This window comes from Balaenoptera borealis, assembly GCF_965194805.1.
Source record: "Balaenoptera borealis genome assembly, chromosome: 7".
Classification (NCBI taxonomy): Eukaryota; Metazoa; Chordata; class Mammalia; order Artiodactyla; family Balaenopteridae; genus Balaenoptera; species Balaenoptera borealis.
In genome coordinates this window covers 82931022-82953932 of record NC_138864.1, presented here as the reverse complement: position 1 = coordinate 82953932, position 22911 = coordinate 82931022, and the positions used below count along the sequence as shown (strand labels likewise).

Sequence of the window (22911 nt, the reverse complement as noted above, 5' to 3'; positions counted from 1 at the left end):
ACCACATTCCATTGGCCAAAGCAAGACACTAGAAATGAGCCCAAAGACAAAGCGTTAGGAAATAGACTCCACATCTTGATGGGAGGAGCCGCAAAGTCCCCTATCAAAGGGGCATGGATATAGCAATAATAATCTAAAGCATCTGCCACACATAGTTTTTGTATGGATCACATGAAATTACGGATATGAAGGCACTTCCTTAATCATAAAGCCCTATAGCAATGTTAACTATGGTATGCAGCCTGTCTCGCTTTGTAGCAGTTGTGCCTATTTCTTAACTACCAGGTGATGTGGTTGTATAGATGTGTCTGGGTAGTACACTGTTCCCAGGGAGTTAGTAAAAATCGCTGCCTAATGAATGAAGTCCTATAATTCTTTTATAAAAATTTTTGTGTATTTATTTATTTTTGTCCTTTTTGAAGTCCTATAATTTTTATAATTAACCAGAGAAGTAGCATGGTTTAGGAAAGCAAGACTGCATTTTCATAGCTAGAAAAGCCTGAAAATAAGTATTTGAATGAGTATCCCACTCAGTGAGTTCAGGAACAGGAAGTCTGATGGCTGGATGAATAGTAGAAAAGAAGGATGCAAATCAGGTCGGATTTAGTGAATTTAGTCATCCATACTCACCACCTCCCTGAGAGACCAAGGGAAAAACGAGGCTGCTAAGTCAAAGAGGCAGCCCGCCAGGAAGGAATATCTGTGGCTACAGCATTGGACTCTTTTCTCATCGAAAGACCTGCCCATGAGTCCTAAAGACTGTGTCCAGGTTCACAAGCCTTTGCCCTGATCATCTCCCTGATCATCTCCTGTCCTTGCGCAGAGCTACAAGCAGAAATCCTACTGACAGTTGTGATAAAGAGAGGCTATTCTGTCAGAACGGATAGCCTGGCAAGCTAGTGCTTCTGCTCCAACTGCGAACAGGTTAAATTATACAGCATAGCATATTTCATCATTCTTTCATTGGTGAGAATAGACATGGCGCTCTGACTGCAATGGAGACATAGTGATTTCTGGGAAGTGGATCTGTGTACCTTGAGAAGTCAAAAGGGTTGAGAGGATAAAGGAAGAGGTCTTGCTGAAGAGAAAAACCCCAGTTTTGGCATGACTCTAGGACCTTCAGGGAGATCCCCCCTCCCAGCGAAGGCAGCTTCAGCCTCTGGAAATCTGCAAACTTGAGGAGTTAAGAGGCAGAACGTCACACTCTGCTGGCAGTCTCTCCTATGTATTGGCTTAAGTAGGCAGGTGTATTGGTCCAGAAGCAAGGGGGGTGATTTGCCCCCAGGGTTGGGAGCATGTTTAACACCTTCAGGTCACTCACAATACCTGAGATGTAATTAACTCATCAAAACATCTTGAATGGTTCCTGAATGATCCAACGCCTGTCTCCAAACTATTATTGCTTGTATTACACTGTATTGCAGTAAGATTATAAGTAGGTATAGATTAAGATCTTACTTTCTTCTGCATCTGTAGTTTAGTTCACTGCCTGGTACCTAATAGGCACACTGAATAAATACAAGAATGAATGAACTCAATAAATATTTTTTCAATAAATCGATAAATCAATACAAAATAAATGAGGGACACAGTCAGGGTTTAAATTTATAAAGTATATGAAGCACTAAAAATATTGGTATCTACTTTATTTTTTGTCCCAAGGCCCTTGTACTATGTACTCAGTAAATACTTGTTGATTTGCACTAAAGTTACCTAGCCCCCAAATTAAATATTACATTACAAAAATAAGACAGCTAATTGTCCCAACAATTAAAAGGTACAATGGGCAAAATTCTACCCTTCATTCCTGAAAAGCCATACCTCTGTGCCCCTGTAGACTGTAAAGAACTACCTTCTTCCCTCCAAAAAATTCCTAGTGCCTGTAGCCTTGGCTATACCAGGGTCAGGGGCATCTATAGCCCCCTCGTTCTCATTACAATCAGTGGGGGGCTGACAGGGAACTTTCTTTCAAAACTCATGCCTGTTGGGACCCTCACTAGGCTACATCTCCTACTCCTCCTGTGCTCCCTCTGCCTCAATCTCTCCATCTAATTCCTGAGAATTGGCTTCAGTGTAAAAGAAACTTAGAATATGTCCAAGGGTGAAGATGTGAGCGGCTGCCTTCAATCAAAACATACCCTTCTGCAAAATCAGACTGAGAGAGATTTCTTGCAAAGAGTGGTCTGTTAAGGCTCATAGGTGTTGACATATTCCACGGAACTGACAGTGAGCTACCTAAGGCTGCCTTGGATTTCCACCATCTGTAAAAGTTGTCCCATGTAGAGTCCCCACCTGCAGTAATACAGCAGTGGACAGCTAGAGGAGAGCATGTGGATCATGGGGAAGAAGCTGCTTCCTCGTCCTTCACCGTCTCTAGGATCAGAAAGAATGGTCACTCCCAGGGCTTTAGAGATTTTATTGTTGACAATGTGGTGTCTCCACAACCCTAAGCCATCCCCCAGGCATTCCTGAAACTTACCATTGCATTTCCCTACTAAGCTAATTGCCTCTTCTTCCCAATTTTACTTCCCTTTTTGGGGGATCTGGCAACACCTTAAAATGCATTCATCATATAATCCCAGATTCAGGGTATGTTCTTAAACATATAGATGACAGCACGGAATCCGATTCTCTTTTTTTTGTCATCTTGGACCTGAGGTTCTTTCTTTTTCTCCACCTCCTAGATGTCCAACTGCCCTTGAGTTTTTGAAACAAGAACATGACCACAGTTTTCCAAAATGCCTCTTGGCATTCCCCAAGGAGTGGAGCCTTCACATTCCAGACAGGGTTTAAAGGAAACCGCTGAAATAATTCCTTCAGGCCAATCTCAACCCATCACTCAGGAACTAGAATAAAAACAGCTGATATTACTGAGGGCTTCCTCTGGGCTATGCAGTTTATCTCTAAGAGATATGCTTTTATGTGTGCTTAGTTCAAGCAAAACACCATGAAGTGGTATTTGCATTTATTCACAAGGAAACCTGAGCTGGAGAAGGTAGATGACTCCACTCCAGTTCCATTCCATGTGGCTGCTCAAGCAGCAGAAATGTCCTCAAAAGCACTGAAAGTCTGCAAACAAAGGGTCTATCTAAAGAGGTTCATCAAGCTCTTGGGACCTTGGGAAACCTGACCTCCAAGGCAGAAGGGAGAACATATTGCGAGACCTGGAGCCTGCTTTGGCTGGAATAGAGGGTGTTTGAAGGGATGGCAGGGAGAGAGACATGGAGGAGTGGGCAGAGGTTGGACCCAGCGGGGTGCTTAAAGCACGTTTATTGGTTTAGGATTTTATCTGGAGGATACTGTCTCATCATACATCAGAGAGTGTTAACCAGGGGAAGGAGATACTGGATTAGCTTTCTATGTTAAAAAGTTTTGAAATCTAACTTTTTACAAAGTTCAGTTCAGTGGTGGGTTGGGGAACAGATTATAGTGGGGGCAGGAGTGGATACAAAGGACCAGAGAGCAGGCCGCTGGGCTGGGCCAGGGGAGAGAAACTGGTGCCTTAGATTCTGTTTGTGGCAGGGGAAATGGAGGGAGGTGGACAGATTTGAAAGAGTTTATTAAAAATACAGAACAGACTGATCAATTCAATGAAGAGAGCCAGTGATTTAGGAAGAATGAGGAACCAAGAATGACTTCCAGTTTTCTGGTTTGAGCGATTAAGAGCACTGAAGGAAGAACAGCAAGAGAGGGGGAGGAAACTCAGGAGCAGGTTGAGTCATAGATGTTAACAGGAACGTTGCAAGTAGGAGACTGGTCAACAGGGTTAAGGACTGCAGAGAGGCTTCTTAGGGTTGGTCTCAAAAGGGACATAGTAACCATCATGGCGCAATCATTCTAGGTCAGTGGTATAACCCCGTGTTCCCCACCATCCTTCACCTGGCTGTACTATTCTGACTTAAGAATATGGGTCAATGATAGTAAGTGGGTGCAAATGGGGAAAAATTAAAAATAAAGCTTTGTCTCAGGGTTTTTAAACACACACATAAACTCACACCTATAAGACATCCATTAAAAAATTACTGGAAGAAAATACACTCAGAAGTGCTTACTCTGGGTAGTGGGCTTATGATAAAAAATTTTATTAAGTATTTTCTAAAGGATTCATGATAAATTTGCATTAGTAACAGGAAAAGGAAAAAAAAATCAGCAAAAAGAAAATCCTAACTTTGAAGATTGTAACAATAAGACTGTAGGTGAATAGTGAGAACATGTGCTCTTTCCAGACAAGAAAGGGACCTTACATCTGTGACTCTTCTCCTTCTAATATGTACATAATTCTAAAGGTGACCACTATTTCAGATCATGATAAGCTGTCAGAGTGAGTTGGTCTGAGCTGTCTTGGATTTATAAAATTAGAGGAAAGGCTCTGAATTTCTAAACTGCTCCAGGGTCTTCTTTAAAGTTATGTAGAGCCTGGGGCAAGACACACTTTACCTTCTCACTTCCTTCCATAAATGTTACATGAGTAGAATTGAATATTGGTGATAATAATAAGGCTAATGTTTATTAAGAGTTTACTAAGGAGGTCAGTTCTGTATACATCCCATGCAACCTTCATAGCAAATGAGTGAACTGGGTACAATTATTCTTGAAGATAAAGAAATTAAAGTAAAATAAATCAGACAAAGACAAATACTGTATGATCTCACTTATATGTGGAATCTAAAACAAACTGAATAGAAACAGAGAACAGACTGGTGGTTGCCAGAGTGGGTGGGGGAAATGGGTGAAGGTGGTCGAAAGGTACAAACTTCCAGTTGTAAGATGAGTAAGTTCTGGGGATGTAATGTACAGCATGGTGACTGCAGTTAACAATATCACATTGTATATTTGGAAGTTGCTAAAAGAGTAGATCTTACAAGTTCTCATCACAGGAAAAAAAATTGTAACTGTGTGATGGTGGATGTTAACTAGAGTTACTGTGGTAACCAATTCACAATATATAAATCTATCCAACCATTATGTTGTCCACCTTAAACTAATACAATGTTATATGTCAATTATATCTCAATATCGGGACCAAAAAAAACAACACAAACACAAACGAAACAAAACTAACAAATAACAACAACAAAAATTAAAGCATGGCAGGTTGTATAACTCAAATAGGTTCACAGACAGTAAATGGAAAAGCCAGGATTTAAATCTAACTCATCTGACTTTAGAACCCTCTGTCTTAACTACTATATTACTTCACTTCTCCTGCAAGAAATTTAAGTCCTCATTCACTCAACAAATATTTAATGAGTACTACGTGCTAGGCGCTGCGCTGGCCACAGCAGAGCCAGCATAAATTAGAGTCCCTCCCCTTTAAGAGTTTACCATCTGGTGGTAGAGACAGTAACAATACTGTCCGTGGGATGGGCTGCGGCAGGAGTCTGTGTGTCCGCTGCAGGGACACAGACGAGGACATCTAACTCTATCTTGGAGGCTCTTAGTGAAGCAACCAATGTCACAGTTAAGACTTAGTGGAAGAGTAGGCGTTGTATGGCTATTTATAATATATATATTTATAATATATAAAAATAATATATATGCAAAGGAGGAAATTTCAAGTTAGCTGGAAGAGCTGGTATTGGGACATCTGATCACAGCCCAGAAAAATATCATGTCAATGGTGAGGGACATGATGTTGACCACAATCCTACTGTAAAATTTATTGCATGCAATTGGAGATCTGGTCTGTTTTGAATATAAAGGTAGACACTGCTTCTCTTAATAGACACTATAATAACAGAATTTTTGAACTTGAAGTGTCTGAACTTCTTGTTTTACAGGTGAGAAAATGAAAGCCCAGAGCAGTTAAGTGATTTGCCTGAGACCACACAACTACCAGTTAGAAAAATGGGTCTAGAGCCTGGGCTTCCTTTCAGGCAGGCCAGTCTGTCCTTTACCAAAGCCCATCACCTTCAGGGCATAGTTCCATCTATTCATGGACTTGCAGCTGCTGTATAAGGCTGTGTAGGTTGTTTACTGGACAAGGGTTCCTGCTACAGGAGTGTGTGGCGGGGGCTGAAGCCCACCCAGAGGAAGTAACCCCCTTTTCTCACTCTCACAGGCACTTTATAGGCAAGCAATTGCCCTCTTGAAATGAATGTGGCCCAGCCTACAGAAACACCAGTTTCCTCCCATACTGTATTAACACAGCGATATTTCCTGTATTTTTACCAATGCTGTTCAAAGAATTTAGTGATTAGTGCTTTAGTGCCCATTGGCACACAAAAACCAGTTCTGGTAGGTGGATTTCCAACAAGTTTCACTGGTGTGATTTCTCTGCCTACAAGTGTGTCTTAGCCATGCCCTTTCCAACAAGGTGCAGGGGTTTAGAGCGAAGAGGGGGCCTCCTTTGAGTGCTTAATCTCAGCTCCGGGGTCATAGTTGCACCTTATATTATTCCTGTGTTCTTTTGGGTTCCTGTTACTTCTTACCAGGCAATCCCTTCTCACTGCAATCCGTATCACGGGTAATAGTTCTGTATAGTAAATGCTCCCTGTTCAAATTACTGCGTGGTTTCTCTCTCCTGATCAGACTCTGACTGATTCACAACCCTCTTAAATTTTTCTATCAGCCAGACACAACCTGCTTTCCTAGAGGAGAAAAGATTATGGCCCTACCAAGAACTACATGCAAGTACAGCATGGAGGGCCCATGCCCTTGTAGATTAGCCAGGAGTTCATGACGGGGCATGAAGAATGAACATTGCCCTTGGAATTTCCCTGAGCTCCTCGACTAAAAGGGCAGTGAGACATGTGATCACATGCATATAATATGGTCAGTGGGAGCGGTAACGCGCTTGAATGTACTATTCATAGGTGTTTCCCAACAGAGTGAATGAGGACCATGACAGTTGCGTGGGAAGAGACTCTTGAATCTTAACGGTTGATTGAGGCTTTGCCAGGCAGGTAGTGGAGAAAGAATATTCCAAGCAGAGGCAACAGGACAGACAGAAGCCTGCAGGCATGACAAGGTACTCTCGGGAATTGTCAGTAATATGGAATGGCTGGATAGGGGTGGCAGCCGTAGTGAAGGAGTTTGACCTTATCCTTCACAGTTTTAAAGACAGTGTAGAGAAGAGTTAAAAAATGATTGTTTCCAGGCCCCTGGCCTAGAGGGGATGAATTCTTGACCAAGGACAACACCAATGAGAATGGAAAAAGATGAGTTTAAACAAGAGTACAGAATCAGGTAGATTGGCAGGATTTGGGGCCCTTGGGGGCTAGTTATGAGGAACTGAGATTATAGTTGTGAAAGCACACTTTTTGAATAATATGTATATAATTATATCGCCTCGCTGCAATTTGATTCTAAGCATGAATAATGAGGCTCCATGCTCCTATACAGCAGAATTACCCTGATTATTGGGCCAGATGACAGTGTGGTGACAGCACCATATGATAATGTGGTAGCTTTATTGCAATTTATGCTTCTCTACCTCCCTCCCAACTTCCCACCTGACCATCAGTACTGGACAGTTGGTGCCTTTGTGTTTTATAGTAAACAATGATCACTCTGTGAATTAGCTTTTACAGCCTGTTGTTCAAAATAGCAAATTCCTAAGAGAGAGTTTTAAAGTGGGAATATAGACTCCATCCCATCATTTTACAGAAGAGCAAACCAACACCCAGATCATCTAAGACTCATCTAGGAGCAAGGGAGAGAGAGAATTATGACCAGGTGTCTTGGAAAACTTTGCAGGAGCTCTTTGCTGCCACCTTTGTAGGATATGCTTGATGACTGGTACGAGAAAAAGATTAATAATCCAGGGTACTTGTAACTCAAGGAATATCCCTTCAGAAAAAGCACAGGGAGGTCCTAGATGGGTCCCGTATTCCCCACTTAATGGCAGGTGAGTCAGCAGCTCCTTTCAGGGGTAGGAACCTTCATCTTCTTCAACATGAACCTTTCTAATTTAAGGGCCGGAAATTTTTGTCTCGTGGGTAAACAGTCTTGTTATACATGTCAGAGATAAAGATACTCCATCTTTTTATTGCACGAGGTTATGTCAACAATTCTGACATGACAGTTTCGCGTCCATCACTTTGTCATCCGCAGCACAATTTGGTTTGGAAGAATGGCTGAATTCCTTGTTTTGAATACCTGGAAGGATCGCTGATATCCTCTGTCAGTCTTATTTATCATGATCTTTAGCTACTACCACTTCTATACAGTGGTCAACTATCCTCTGCCAGGGCAAGACCTGTGCGGTTTCCTCACAATTTATCTCCTTAATGATAATCTTCTCTCGCCACGAATGCTATTCATCCCATGTTCCAGATGTACAGGGCCATCTTTTGACAAAGTGGTTGTTAATACACTGTGCCTGCAGGAGGCTGGGGAAGGGCCCTGTGCCTCCCTCCGGGTGGCCCCTCTTCCACGTCTATGAGCCTGATGGGGACGCATGGGCAATTGCTCAGAGGCGAGGTGAGAATGGGGCCGAGGGTACAGGAAACAGGTGAGAAGAACAAAGCTGTGATGGGACAGCCAGCTTGTCAGTGACAGTGTACCCTGGGCTGCACACTTGTTTCTAGCCTAAGGTACTGGTTATGTTGACACCCAAGGGTATAAAATATCTCTGGTCCCACCCTCTACTTGCCATGGAGATAAACTCATGCTTATCCCAAGGAAGAATCTCTTACATTTCTGGGTAATTATCATAAGATGCTCTGCAAATAAAATAAGAGTTTTTAAAGATCAGTTACCCCTACATCTCTATCACGCTAGCTTTTTTTAGTGTTTGTTTCTAGTCTGGCTGATACTTCTCAACTAAGGAAAAATAATATTCTCTATCTCTTTTTCTCATAAAAGGTGCCTTGTGATCACTGGATATTAGTGCCCTATTTTCCCCCTTATTCCTTTCCAGTTCACCTTTTATTTGAAAGGTGCCCACTTTCTGCCCACTTTTATTATTTATTTATTTCAAGCCACCCAAATTTTCTTCTGTGTATCCCATGAGAAGAACTATTTCTGACAAAGCTTCAGCCCATGCTACTGTTCATTAGGTTTATAGTTCCCTTCTAAGGACTCGGCAAGATCAGCGTTCTGAGTTTGCATTACATTTCAAAGCAGAAAAAAAATATTTCCCAGTGTTATATGAAGCGGAATGTCCTAACTGTATACAAAATAGGGTCTCTGCTCTTGAAATGCAAATCAGAATGGGATGAACAACAGAAGCACGAACACAAAGGGACGTTCAGGTGACCTGTAATATGAGTTACTGCTCAGCCACCGACTGCAAGGACAGTCACTGAGGTAAAAACCACCCTGTGTGTATAATTATCATGGTTATGAAAATATTGAGGAAACACGCTGCTAGATTTTTGTCCCTTTTTCACATAATTTGGAAGCATGGCATAAGAATTTCTTTAATCGTTTCCAAATTTGTGAGTGAAATTTCATTTGTGAGGGATTTTAAGAAAACAAAAGTCTCCAACCTAATTAACTCCAAATTTAATTCAACATTTTCCTTTTATTTACTATAAAATATCTTGAGGTTTAAACATTTTCAAAATCTGTATATATGTTATGGGAATGTAATTAATCATCTGCAGAGCACATAAATCCCAGCAAGACACTTTGTCAAATTATCTCATCTTACTCATGATCCTTTTATCCCACCAATTTTTCTTGGTTTCTGATTTCACTGAGTTGGGATTAAGTCAGTGCATTCCTCCCACTGCATAATTAGGACTGCTTTAAAACTATGTAATTACAAACCTCAACTGCCAATCGTGCATTGCATTCATTGTCATAACTGCCATTAGCATGGTTTTAAATTCTTTCAGAACAGTGGGGAAAGATGTCATGTTAATAAGTTCCACTGCTATATGCCTGCTATTGATTATCTGCAGCAATTATAGACTTGGACGGGATCCAAAACTAGACAGAACCCAGGAAAATGCCAATGTTTTGTGAATCTAAAGGAATTTTTAAGAAAAAAAAAATTCTTTAAAACAATAAAACTGGATGAAAGAGTTAGTATAAGATTTTAAAAGTATGCAATGGCTGGCTTACTTTTATAAATGGGTACAGATCTAATCTGTTGGTCTTCCTGGGAGGGGAGAAGTATTTTGGGTAGTTATCCACTCTAATTTTGATTACCTTCTACAAAAATTAAAATACTATGAAGGTGTTCCAAAGCCTGATTTGACAGCGTCTGCTCTATTCACTCCCACTGCTGGTCAGCCCACAATCCCCTCCCTTACCACGAACCGCTCCTCTGAGTCCAAGATCCCGACTCCCTCTTCTTCATCAGAGTCTAGAGATGGTAGGTGGGCCCACTTAAAATTGATGTGAAGTCTTCCTCATCCAGAAAGCTCACCCTGATGAGACTTCAGTCACATATTTCCCAGTTCTGAATACAAAACAAAAAAAAACTTTTCATGATTTAAAAAATAAAAAACCCTCACAAACTCTCTTTTAAGAAACTAAGGTGTTCATAATCCCCACGTAAACAATTTCCTTTGGAGTAAGCCTTTAGTATGTGGAAGCGCATGTATCAAATGGTAAACTCTATGATTTTGCTGGTATCCAAGCTTGATTCACTAATTTAAATCCATTTTAGCCGTTTTCATCAAGTTTCTTTGTTAAATCTCTTTGGACAATCAACATGTTTTGTTATAAATTACTAATTTAAGAGAAACCAAAAACTATATATAACAAATTCAGGAGCTCCAATCAAGTTCTTGCCTGTCATTATCCACATTATAAATATATAATATATATAATAATTATATATATAATGTAGATATTATATATATAAATTATATATATATTATATATATATAATTTATATATTATATATATATGAGTGCAATGCACAACTGGCAGTTGAGGTTTGTAATTACATAGTTTTAAAGCAGTCCTAATTATGCAGTGGGAGGAATGGACTGATTTAATCCCAACTCAGTGAAATCAGAATTTTATATATTTATATATATTATATATATTATATTACATGTTATTTTCTTTAACATCTTTATTGGAGTATAATTGCTTTATAATGGTGTGTTAGTTTCTGCTTTATAACTATATGTTATTAATATATTAAATATATTAATATAATATATTTATATATAATATATAATATATATATATATATACACAATGTGTGTGTGTATATATATATGCACACACACACACTTTGATCATTATAATTTCCCCGCTATGCATTTCTAAATGGTTATAAATGAACTGAATTGTGGTGGGAAGAGGTCCCAGGGATCTTAACAACTAAAATAAATCTCTTGTAATTTGCTGAAAGCAAGTGATTTCAGTATTGATTTACTCTTTTACTTGAAGTTCATAACAAAAGCAAACAGGTAGATTTTTGTTAAAAATCTACAGGTTGGTAGATCTTTAAGGCTTTGCACCTAGATAAATGCGTACTTCAGACTAAAGAAATTAGCTTTTGAAGCAAAGAGGGTGGGAAAAAGCCAGCTTTGCACAAACTGAGAGTTCAGTCCACCTGTTTGAATAAGTATTTTTAGACAATTGTGAGTCAGGTTAATAATGAATACATAAAGAATTATTATTAGCATTGTGACTTACTCTATGAAGATGCACTGAAGTATAAAAGAAAACAGGAATAATTAATTGGTACCTCTCCCTCTCTTCCTCGAATTTGGTGTGTAAATAGGGATATCCAGCTAGCTGGTTCTAATCTGGGTGTTGGTAGTTTCTAGACATGTTCTCCTCCCTGCAGCTTTTCAAGAGGAACTGTCAGGTTATGTGGCAAATGATTAACTCCGTCACCCTGGATTTTGCATGCCTGCTTTTAAGTATGATGAGCTTCAGTCTTGCAATGGAAAAAAATTACAAAAGTCACCTTAAGTCTTACAGTGCAACAGTTTTAATAGTCTACGCTAAAACAGGCAGTACAGTTTTGCAGTTCAACATTAAAAGCAATCTTGCCTTACTTAAAATGCTTCTACTTAAGAACGCTTCCTGCTGTCTCCCATCCCTTCTCTTAAGGTATGTCTACAGAAGTACTCCTAAAGTGCATTTCTCAGGCATTGAAGATAGCACTGTGATTTGCTTTCCAATAGCAAGTTCGGAATCAGAGCATGCCATCCTCAGTGGAGGGCTGTGCAATTCCAGTTGAGCTAAGGTCTCTTACAAAAGTACCCTTCTCACTCCCACGGGCGACGCAAAGGTGGCCACTGAAGTTTTTTGAAAAAAAAAAAATTGTGCCAACTTCCTCTGCGTTATCTTCTCTTACCACGAATAAATATTTAATGCACCCTTGAGTCGTGATATACGGAATTGTCACGTCAATTTCCAGGAAAATAAAATCTGGAGGCCTTGTGCGAATATTCAGAATTTGGTGGGATGAGACTCCAAGTACAGGGGCGGGGCAGAATTCTCGGGCTTAGCCCTGGGGGTTGGGAGGCGTGGTGCGAAGAGAGTCCTGGAGCGCTCGGGCTACTGCTTGTCGTCGTGCGGGTCGCCAGAGAAGCTCGCCTCCTCCGAGGACCTGACTCCCTCGGGGAGCAGAGTGGCGCGCACTTTCCTCTTCTCCTTAAAGCGGCCCGAGCGCGAGATCTTCAAATTTCGGCGGCTGTTGCCCGATTTCTCCCCGCCCAACTTGTCTGGCTTGTGGGGCTCGCCGGCGCCCCCGAGGAGATTGGGATGCTGATTCTCCCGGGAACTGCTTGTCCAGTCGGGGCCAGGCGGGGCGGGCGCCGCGGGTTCCCCGGGGTCAGGCTGGGCGGGAGGCTTCGCACCCCCCGCGGCGTCCTTGCTTTTCTTCCTGCTGTTCTTTAGCGAACTCCACCAGGAGCCCGAGCTGCTGGTGCCGCCGCCGTCGGCCATGGCCAGCGGGCCAAGTGGCGGGGGGCGCGGCGAGCGGGGAAGGGCCTCAGCGGCAGCGGCCCCTCTCTCGTCCACCCCGGCCCTGCCCCGGCTTCTCGCAAGCGGGCTGCGGGCTGGGAGCCGCCGAAGCAGAGGCTTGTGCTGGGGAGGAAAACACAACTTCGTTACTGGGTTTGTCGAAGTCACGTGCCCCTCAATCCCACTTCCTCCCCTTGGCTCCGGCTGGCACCGGAGCGGCTGGGGTCCGAGGGTCCGCAGCCGCGCGGGCCTCAGAGGGCACCGCCGCGCCCCCCCGAGGGCGCAGGCGGACGAAGGGCCTCCGGGGCGCCACCCTCTGGTCTCGAGACTGAGTCTTGGCACTCCCTGGCCTCAGCCTTAGCCTGGCTTCCAGGATAGCGCAGTGGTCCGCGCGCGAGGGCCACCCAGGGGTGGGTACCGGGGCTTCTGGATTAACCAGGCCCCAGAGGGAAAATGGCCTGTCCTGTCACTCTGCCCGTTTGTAGACGAAGCCCAAAGGTGACCCACCGGGTCCAGAACGGCACCTGCGAGGAGGGCGCCCGGAAGCAAGCGCGCCCCCGCTATAGGTGAGCAATGAACGTTAGATCCCTGTCAAACAGTTCCGAAATCTCCTTCAAAGGTTTTTGCTCCCTAGACTTTTGTCCCGGGATCCTTTTTGATGTGATTCTTCGGGGGCGGGGCGGGGCGGGGCGTGGGGCGCGGATTTACAGGCCAGTAAGAGCGAGGGACAAGCTCATGGTGTTTGTTTCTTTTAAATTCTGCTTTCGACAAAACTTCTGTCTGACGACTTTCAGAGAAGCATGTCTAGACCTAACTCCCCTTGAAAACCGCCATCCTAACTCTTCCTTTTATTCCCCAGAGACCAATCTTGCGTCTCTTTGAAGCCACCCGCTGCCGGCGGTTGAGATGAGCCCAAGCCCTCTTCCCTTAGTTCTGTATTAAAATATGCACCGCGTCTGTTTGTACTAGGCAACTCAACTCTTGGGATTTTTAGTTACAAATTAAAGGCTTCTGTTCTTTTCCTTGCGCAATTCCTTCCTCCAAAGGAGAGAGCGCACAACCAGGAACTCCAATTTGCCTCTTCCCAGCTTTTAAAATAGCACTGCTGAGCGAAAAGGCTGTCTGTTAGCACTGAAGGTGCGAATATCGGAAGCGAGGCTCCTTTGCTCATTTTCTGTGCTGGGTCTATGCGGCACTAACTCCACGAAGGAGCAGGATTCGCTGGCGCCGCGGCTCATTTCCAGGTTTCCGCTGGGCTCCTTACCATCCCACGCGCCCGGCGCTGCTGGGATTCGCCGGCGCTGGAGAGCGAAACTTCGGCGGTGTCTGTGGTTTGGAGGTTCTCCTCCCCCCAACAGGGGGAGAGAGCCGGAGGGCCTACGCCGGCGGCCGCAGCGGCCTCCCCTGAGCAAGGAGACCTTGGCACCAGCTCCTCCCCAGGACGCCCCGAGGGCACACTTGGGCTGCGACTTGAAAACAATAGAAGAAAAAACGGCCAAAAGTTCTTTCCTTACAGGAGGCACCCACACCCTCAGGCACAGTTTGCAGTTGGGTTTGCAAACATCCATTCCCCCTCCGCTTTATAGATCGGAAAAGCACCCCCAAGTTATTCACTGGTGGTGGTGGTGGTGATAGTGGTGGGTGTTCTGATGCTGCTTTCTGTCTTCTACCCTACGCTTTCTTCTCCACAATCAACGTTGTATGCACGGAAGGGTTTTGCACGAATTGCTCAAGGGAAAGACTGCAAATTACTCAAATTACGCAGAACGCCTGCAGCTAGTAACTTCTCCTCGGGCGCTGGGGGAGCGCCCCAGCGTGACACCCCGGAATGGGCTCTGTCTTGGCGGACGGGGAATCACCCTGATCGCTCACCTGCTCAGGCTTCCCAGGACCCCGCGGCTCCGCGCCTCTCTCCCCGCGCAGAGTCGGGAGGGGGTGCACTTGGGTTAATCTGGAAGTCGGGGCGCGGCGTCCCTCTGCGCGGTCTTGGAGAGGTCGGGTTTCTTTCTGGAAGGTGTGCTAGCCGAAATCGCCGCAGTCCAGCTAAGCCGATTGCTGTTGCTGGTCTCCCCTGGCTCCTCCAACTTCCTGGCGCAGCGGCGGCAGTAGCCCGGAGCTCGAAGTACGGTTGGCTCCGACCGGAGGCCGCCCCTGCGAGTGGGTGCCAGGCTCACTGCCCCAGGTGAATGGCCAGGCAGGCTCTCCCGCCTAGTAGCCTTTCATTCTCCGGCGCGTCCCCTTTCCCTGATAGCGCCGCCCGGGAGCCGCAGGGAGATGGGATCTCAGGGGCTCACTCTGATGCATTGAAGCTCCCTACCGCGTCGGTCCTCCGCGCGGGAAAAGACATCTGCTCACCTGCTGGTTATTCGCCAAGTGATTCTAGAAACCAGAACCCCGGGGCAGCGGGAAGAAAAAAATAATAACCCAGGAGGCGGCCACTGCTGCCACAGGTGCAGGTAGGAAGTTCGCGTTCCCGCCCTCCAAGGACGAGATTGGACCAGGTCGCCTACGTGGCGCCAGCCTTGGGATGTCTGATTGGAGAAAGGCTGCGTGCGCCGCTCGCGAGTCGGACACCTGAGGAAGAAACGGTAGAGGAGACCGGAGGCCGGGAGACCGAGGCTGCAGGTGGGCTCCGGTGGATAAACGTCGTCGCAGCTCTCTCTCCCTCTGCCCCTACCCCAATTTCTTTTTTTCCTTTCCTCTCCGCGTCCCCAACCGCGGCCACTCAGCTCCCAGAATCTCAAGTTTTGTAACTTACAGGAGCCGTTCCATACCCAGGCACAGTGTTGCAGAGTTGCAGGCGCCCTGAGTTGAAAGGCTGCAATATTAACAAGTTCGTCATGTGCCAGCCAGGCGCTCTTCCAAGCGCTTTCTGTGGATTAATTTATTTACTCCTCCTCACAGCAACCCTAGGAGTAAGAACTATTATTATCCTCACTTGACAGGCGAGGAGAATTTAGCTCTGAAAGGCTAAACGGTTGCCCAAGGTTGCACGGCTGGTGAGTGGCAGAGCCGGATTTGTACCCTGGAGACCTGACTCCGGCTCCCGCGGTCTTAACCGGCACCTTATACCGCAGCCTGCCAGTCCATGTCGGTCTCTTAGCACGACTCAGTGAGGATGTGAATTTCCTTCCCCCAGGTCTAGAAGTCCGTGGACAGCCACCGCCCGGGGAGTACAAATCCAGCCCTGAGCTGGAAGTCAAGTGAACCCGCGGATGGCGTCAAGTTTCAGGATGCTTTTGTTCCCAGGAACATATGGGTGCTTTTTATTACCTGGACGGAAAGGTTTTGACATAGGGCATTTTCACTAATAAGGCAGAGGTGCAACCGGCTGCATCTTCTAGGATGCTTTTCTTTTTCAAAGAACTATCTTGATGTTCCCTGAGCTCGTGTGTAACTCCTCTGAAGGACTGCGTATGGAGCAACTGAAATCCGAGCATCTTTGTTCTGAGGATTTTCTAAAGCAGTGAAGTAGTAAAAGACATGATGCCGACCTATTGCATAACTTACAATATGGAATTAATAGGAAGAAATTTTTTTTTTATAAATTTATTTTATTTATTTATTTTTGGCTCTGTTGGGTTTTTGTTGCTGCACGCGGGCTTTCTCTAGTTGCAGCAAGCAGGAGCTACTCATTGTTGCAGTGCGCAGGCTTCTCATTGCGGTGGCTTCTCCCGTTGTGGAGCACGGGCTCTAGGCACGTGGGCTTCAATAGTTGCGGCACGCGGGCTCAGTAGTTGTGGCTCACGGGCTCTAGAGCACAGGCTCAGTAGTTGTGGCGCACGAGCTTAGTTGCTCCGCGGCATGTGGGATCTTCCCGGACCAGGGATCGAACCCTTGTCCCCTGCATTGGCAGGCGGATTCTTAACCACTGCGCCACCAGGGAAGCCCGGAAGAAATTTTTATAGAGTATTTCAATGTATGAAATATGGTAAAAATTGAATATTTTATATCCTTAACTTAGTTTAGCATTCTTGGATTTTTAAATGATATGCACAGCAGCGTGTATTTGAAAGTGATACATTTTCATATATTTCTTGGGATTAGTTTTAGAGAGGAAACTTGCAATCATAGCACCAGAACTGAACAAAGACAGGCCACCAACCATGAGAGGAGGACGGGACACGTCGTCATAGTGCCATCTCATTACAGAGGAGACACTGGACCAAGGAGGAAAGTCCTGTCTGAAGAACCGTCACCGCTAGAAAGTGGTGGAGCTGGGTTCCAAACATTGTTTGTTGATCAAATGGGTGAAAGAAGGAAGACATTTAGGAAAAGAAAATGAGTCCTGCAAATGGCTTCTCATCTAGCATGATTTAACAAAGGGCCAGCATTTTCTTAATAGATGAACATCAACTAACTGCTGAAATTAAAAAATTCATTCTCTTACATCTCTCCCATTTATATTTAATAACTTTAAATATTTCTACATTTCATTGACTTGATAACACCTTATAAGTAACCCTTGCATGCAGTAAAAACATTTAAATGGAGACATGAAAACTAAGGAGAAATGAGGCAGAAGGGACTAGGGAGGTGGAGAATGGGTGTCCCTCCAGACAGAGGGAATAGCACGTGCAAAAGCTATGAGCTGTGAAGGAGCTTAGGATTTTTAAGGAGCAAAGAGGTGGTCAGTGTAATCTGAGTACAAAGTGAGCTGAAGCACTGCAGGAGACAAAGCTAGAAAGGTGGGTGCGACCAGACCCTTCAGGACCTTATCACTCATGGTAGGAGTTTTGAACATAATCCATTATAGAGGAAGTGACATGGTAAGATTTGCATTTAAAATATCACTGAAACTGTAAAGAGTGGATGGTAGAGTGGACGAGGTGGGGCTACAGGAAAACCAGTTAGGAACTGTTGGAGTAGTTCAGGTGGGATATTTTGATGGCTGGTGGGAGAGTGCTGGCAGTGGGGGAGGTGAGAAGAATTAGATGTATGCAAAAGAGATTTAGGAGGTAAAATCAACAGGACGTGCTTTCATTCAGTTCATACAAAAGAGGAGCCTGAGTTTAACTAGAGGCTTAAAACAGAGATGCTTTTACAGTCTTCCTTGTAACTAGGAGCATGCATGTGATCTAGTTCTGACTTATGGGGCTATAAGGAAGACTTCTGGAAATGTTTCTTCCTAAATAAAGGACAGAGCCTTCTGAGAGAAGAACATCTTTTGCAATACCCTTGACTCTTATGTTTAAGCACAGTGTGAGGATGTGCAGCAGCCATTGTGCAACAGTGAGGCAACAGACATGGAAGTAAAACCCAGCGCACTAAGGATGATGGCATGGGAGTGTGACAGGTGTCTGGGTCCTTCATCATACTGGTGAGCCCCTGAAAGAACCCTGGAATGACCTATCTCTTGACTACTAGTTCGGTGAGATAAGGCGGATTCCTATGATTTAACCACAGCTTTAAACACAGTTTTCTGTTACTTGCAGCCCAAAACATTCCTTCTTGGTACAGTCTAGTAGAGCTATAGAAAAAACATGGTATTGTTCAAAAGGCAAAAAGGTAGTTTCACATTCTTTCCTTGACCAATCTGAAAAGTTCTTCCTGGAAGAAGGACTTAGTGAAATGTTTAAGTGATGGGGAAGTTTTGTTTTGTTTTTTTTTTTTAATTATTTATTTAATTAATTTATTTTTGGCTGCGTTGGGTCTTCGTTGCTGTGCGCGGGCTTTCTCTAGTTGCGGCGAGCGGGGGCTACTCTTTGTTGAGGTGCACAGGCTTCTCATTGCGGTGGCTTCTCTTGCTGCAGAGCACAGGCTCTAGGCGCACAGGCTTCAGTAGCTGTGGCACGCGGGCTTCAGTAGCTGTGGCACGCAGGCTTCAGTAGTTGTGACTCGTGGGCTCTAGAGCACAGGCTCAGTCGTTGCGGCGCACGGGCTTAGTTGCTCCATGGCATATGGGATCTTCCTGGACCAGGGCTTGAACCGTGTCCCCTGCATTGGCAGGTGGATTCTTAACCACTGCGCCACCAGGGAAGCCCGATGGGGAAGTTTTTAGAGGTGGGGAATGCATCTGCAAAAGAAGGCACTTCATTGAAAAGGCTTGGAGTTGGAACTTCCCTGGAGGTCCAATGGTTAAGACTCCACACTCTCAGTGTAGGGGGCATGCATTCGATCCCTGGCCAGGGAACTAAGATGCCACATGGCAAGGCCAAAAAAAAAAAAAAAAAAGAGGCTTGGAGTTAAGGGAATGAGTGGATAAAGGTATGTGTACATGTGTACATACAGTGGCGAGGAGCATCGGATTATCTGAGACATCATGGTAGTTTGACTTTTAAAGATAGAATTTTAAATCAGAACAATTGACTTATTTTCCTCCATTTTTTGAATCTAGAACTGTTTAAATCTATAAAAATTTTCATAACCAATCCCATGAAAAAAAACCCCACCCCAAACGAAAAAACAACAAAGAGAGTTAGTGTTAAACAAATATAGTTGTGTTCTGTAACTATTGATCTAGGAATCCTGCTGTTTGCTTCTATAAGGAGAACATGGGCTGCCCTAACCTCTGTGTTGGTAAGCTATGAATACAGTATAGATGCATGTAAAAGTTGATTTATCTACCCAGTGAATAGTAGGTGACTTTCAATGTTACAGAATTTAAATATGCTTAGATTGGGAAATGCTTACATTTCTTTATAATATTTTTTCTTGTCATTTTTTATTTTTCAAAAATGTGTTGATGGTTTGAGAAAGGACACAGTTTCTTTTTTCTTTTCTTTTTTTAAAAAATTAAATTGTTTCTTGGGTGGCCCTTTAAGTGCAATAAATGATTACACTAAAAGACAATAGAAAATGAATTTCTGGAGAGCAGGATTTGCATACTAGAAATTAAAAGAGGAACTTTAGAAGTTAAACCTGGCATTTGCAATCCTAGCAAATCTGGCATTGCATCAGAGGCTGAGAAATTGATTCTCTTCCTTTAAAGTATTTATGGTGGGAACTGGGCAAAGGAAGACACATGATGAGAAAATTTAAGAAATAACAGCTAATCGGAAAACATAGGCAGAACACTCTAACATAAATCACAGCAAGATCCTTTTGACCCACCTCCTAAAGAAATGGAAATAAAAACAAAAATAAACAAATGGGACCCAATGAAACTTAAAAGCTTTTGCACAACAAAGGAAAACATAAACAAGACAAAAAGACAACCCTCAGAATGGGAGAAAATATTTGCAAATGAAGCAACTGACAAGGGATTAATCTCCAAAATTTACAAGCAGCTCCTGCAGCTCAATATCAAAAAAACAAACAACCCAATCCAAAAATGGGCAGAAGACCTAAATAGACATTTCTCCAAAGAAGATATACAGATTGTCAACAAACACATGAAAGGATGCTCAACATCACTAATCATTAGAGAAATGCAAATCAAAACTACAAAGAGGTATCACCTCACACCAGTCAGAATGGCCATCATCAAAAAGTCTACAAACAATAAATGCTGGAGAGGGTGTGGAGAAAAGGGAACCCTCTTGCACTGTTGGTGGGAATGTAAATTGATACATCCACTATGGAGAACAGTATGGAGGTTCCTTAAAAAAGTAAAAATAGAACTACCATACGATCCAGCAATCCCACTACTGGGCATATACCCTGAGTAAACTTTAATTCAAAAAGAGTCATGTACCACAATGTACATTGCAGCTCTAGTTACAATAGCCAGGACATGGAAGCAACCTAAGTGTCCATCGACATATGAATGGATAAAGAAGACGTGGCACATATCTACAATGGAATATTACTCAGCTATAAAAAGAAACGAAATTGAGTTATTTGTAGTGAGGTGGATGGACCTAGAGTCTGTCACACACAGTGAAGTACGTCAGAAAGACAAAAACAAATACCATATGCTAACACATATATATGGAATCTAAAAAAAAAAAAAAAAAAGATTCTGAAGAACCTAGGAGCAGGACAGGAATAAAGACACAGACGCAGAGAATGGACTTGAGGACACGGGGAGGGGGAAGGGTAAGCTGGGATGGAGTGAGAGAGTGGCATGGACATATATACACTACCAAATGTAAAACCGATAGCTAGTGGGAAGCAGCCGCATAGCACAGGGAGATCAGCTTGGTGCTTTGTGACCACCTAGAGGGGTGGGATAGGGAGGGTGGGAGGGAGATGCAAGAGGGAGGAGATATGGGGATATATGTATATGTATAGCTGATTCACTTTGTTATAAAGCAGAAACTAACACACCACTGTAAAGCAATTTTACTCTAATAAAGATGTTAAAAAAAATACAGCTAATCAAAATGAAGAAAATAAAGATCATTTATATTCTTTTCACCCAAGGATAACTATGGCCCACATTTTCACATTTACTCCATTCATCCTACCCCTTCCCTACCCCCCTTCCCTCCCTTCCATCATCCCTTTCTTTTATGGACTCTTCCATTCTTTGAAAATTAGATTTGTCTCTCCTATGGCCTTTTCCTTTATAGTCACCCATGTACTGGTAGTTTAATATTTCTTTTCGCCTTTCTGTGTATTCACATCAGTGTTGTTGGATTTAGTCTGTAAACTTTTCTTAAAATTTATTTATTTATTTATTTATTTTTGGCTGCGTTGGATCTTCGTTGTTGCGCGCGGGCTTTCTCTAGTTGCAGTGAGCAGGGGGTTACTCTTCATTGTGGTGCTCAGGCTTCTCATTGCGGTGGCTTCTCCTGTTGCGGAGCACGGGCTCTAGGCGTGTGAGCTTCAGTAGCTGTGAGGCACAGGCTTAGTTGTTCTGGAACATGTGGGATCTTCCTGGACCAGGGCTAGAACCTGTGTCCGCTGCACTGGCAGGCAGATTCTTAACCACTGCACCACCAGGGAAGTCTCTAGTCTGTAAACTTTTAAAGAGAGGGTGTTGCACCTGTGCCTGAAGTTGGAAGCCACTGTTCACAGCATCTCATCCTGTGCCCTGTCAGGTTAACATGAATGCATACCTAGAAGTATAAAAATTATAGTCACAAAATATGACTAATCATGTCAGTTTCACACTTGACCTAAGCAAGGCTGGTTTGTACAGGTCCGCCTCCCTCCGAAATTCAGTCGACACCAGCTGACTCTTCCTAACTTCCCACGCCTCCTCCTTTTGTGGATCTGGTTCCTTTAGTATTCTTGGATATCATTGTATGTTCCTCATTTTCCTTAAAAAATTATTTGTAGGAAAATTTAAGACCTAAGACAAAAGTCACTTTTTCTAGAAAGGATTTTCAAGAGTTTAGGGACACTACCAGGCAGGACCACTTTACACTAAGTTCATGGCTTGAGGATTTGGGGATAACCAAAACCAAGAGATCCATGGGACCATTAGCCTGTAGTCACACTCTAGGGACAAGTCCATTCCCTCCCTACCTGCCCCCCCATCTTTTCTGCTCCAAATTAACTTAATTGTCCATGAAGACCTGTTGGGGGGATGGGTATAGTTTACTTCTGGGCTGCCCGGACCCTGAGGGTATGGCCCTTTGGGGTCTGACACTTATCAAGGGAAAAATCTTTTATTAATTGCTCTTTTTTGGATGAGCCCTACACTCACTTATAATTCTGTCCGTTATGCTCCAGGGGGCTATCAAAACTGAAGTTGTTTTGGTGCCCAATTTTTTCCAGCAGGAGAATTCAGCCAAATAACCTAGCTGCCACTGACAGGAGTGGGTGTGTTTTAATTTTATTGTAAATTGTTTGCTTGGTGTTTGTCCCCACGACTAGACTATAATTTTCTTATTTATTTATTGTCTGACTCCCTCACTAGAAAATGAGTTCCATTTTATTTAATGATCATTTACAGAACACTTTCTGTGTGCTGGGTACATTTCTAATTGCTTTATAAATATTAAGTCATTTAATCTTCCTGAAAGCCCTGTGAAATAGGCACTATTATTATTATAGATGAGGTAACTGAGACACTAAGAACTTAAGTTACTTGCCCAAGGTGACACAGCCAGTAAGTATTAGAGCCAGCATTTGACCCCAGGAAACCTGGCTTCAGAGTCCAGGGACTAAGGACTTGTAATATCTCTCTCTCAGTGTTGCTCTACCATTAAAAAAGTGAGAACACTATCCACTTTTGGATAAGCACAT

General features: G+C 43.6%; 1 protein-coding gene and 1 long non-coding RNA gene across 7 annotated transcripts in view; one reads left to right on the top strand and one right to left on the bottom strand.

Moving 5' to 3' along the window:
* LOC309631555 overlaps window positions 1–22911 on the top strand; it is a 176840-nt gene that overhangs the window by 96918 nt on the left and 57011 nt on the right. The gene's annotated exons all lie outside the window — the stretch shown is intronic.
* Window positions 7970–16363, bottom strand: PRR15 (proline rich 15). 6 transcript variants are annotated; one of them, XR_014246332.1, is made up of 2 exons: window positions 14704–15453; window positions 7970–10354 (listed from the first exon to the last, which is right to left on the bottom strand). XR_014246332.1 is itself a non-coding variant. In XM_082398043.1 (2 exons), exons 1-2 carry the CDS (start codon window positions 15671–15673, stop codon window positions 12424–12426), a joined length of 615 nt encoding a protein of 204 aa, XP_082254169.1. In that variant the 5' UTR covers window positions 15674–16363; the 3' UTR covers window positions 11829–12423. The 6 variants fall into 6 exon arrangements, 3 of the variants coding, with proteins under 3 accessions (XP_082254169.1, XP_082254170.1, XP_082254171.1); XM_082398043.1 differs by lacking the exons at window positions 7970–10354; window positions 14704–15453 and adding exons at window positions 11829–12954; window positions 15590–16363; XM_082398044.1 differs by lacking the exon at window positions 7970–10354 and adding an exon at window positions 11829–12954.

Excerpts from the sequence above, each read along its gene's own strand:
- PRR15 (XM_082398043.1), bottom strand. The coding sequence starts at position 15,673 with ATGACGAACTTGTTAATATTGCAGCCTTTCAACTCAGGGCGCCTGCAA. Across the intron at positions 12,955-15,589 it reads CTGGGTATGGAACGGCTCCT|CACAAGCCTCTGCTTCGGCG; the intron begins GTAAGTTACAAA and ends TTTCCTCCCCAG.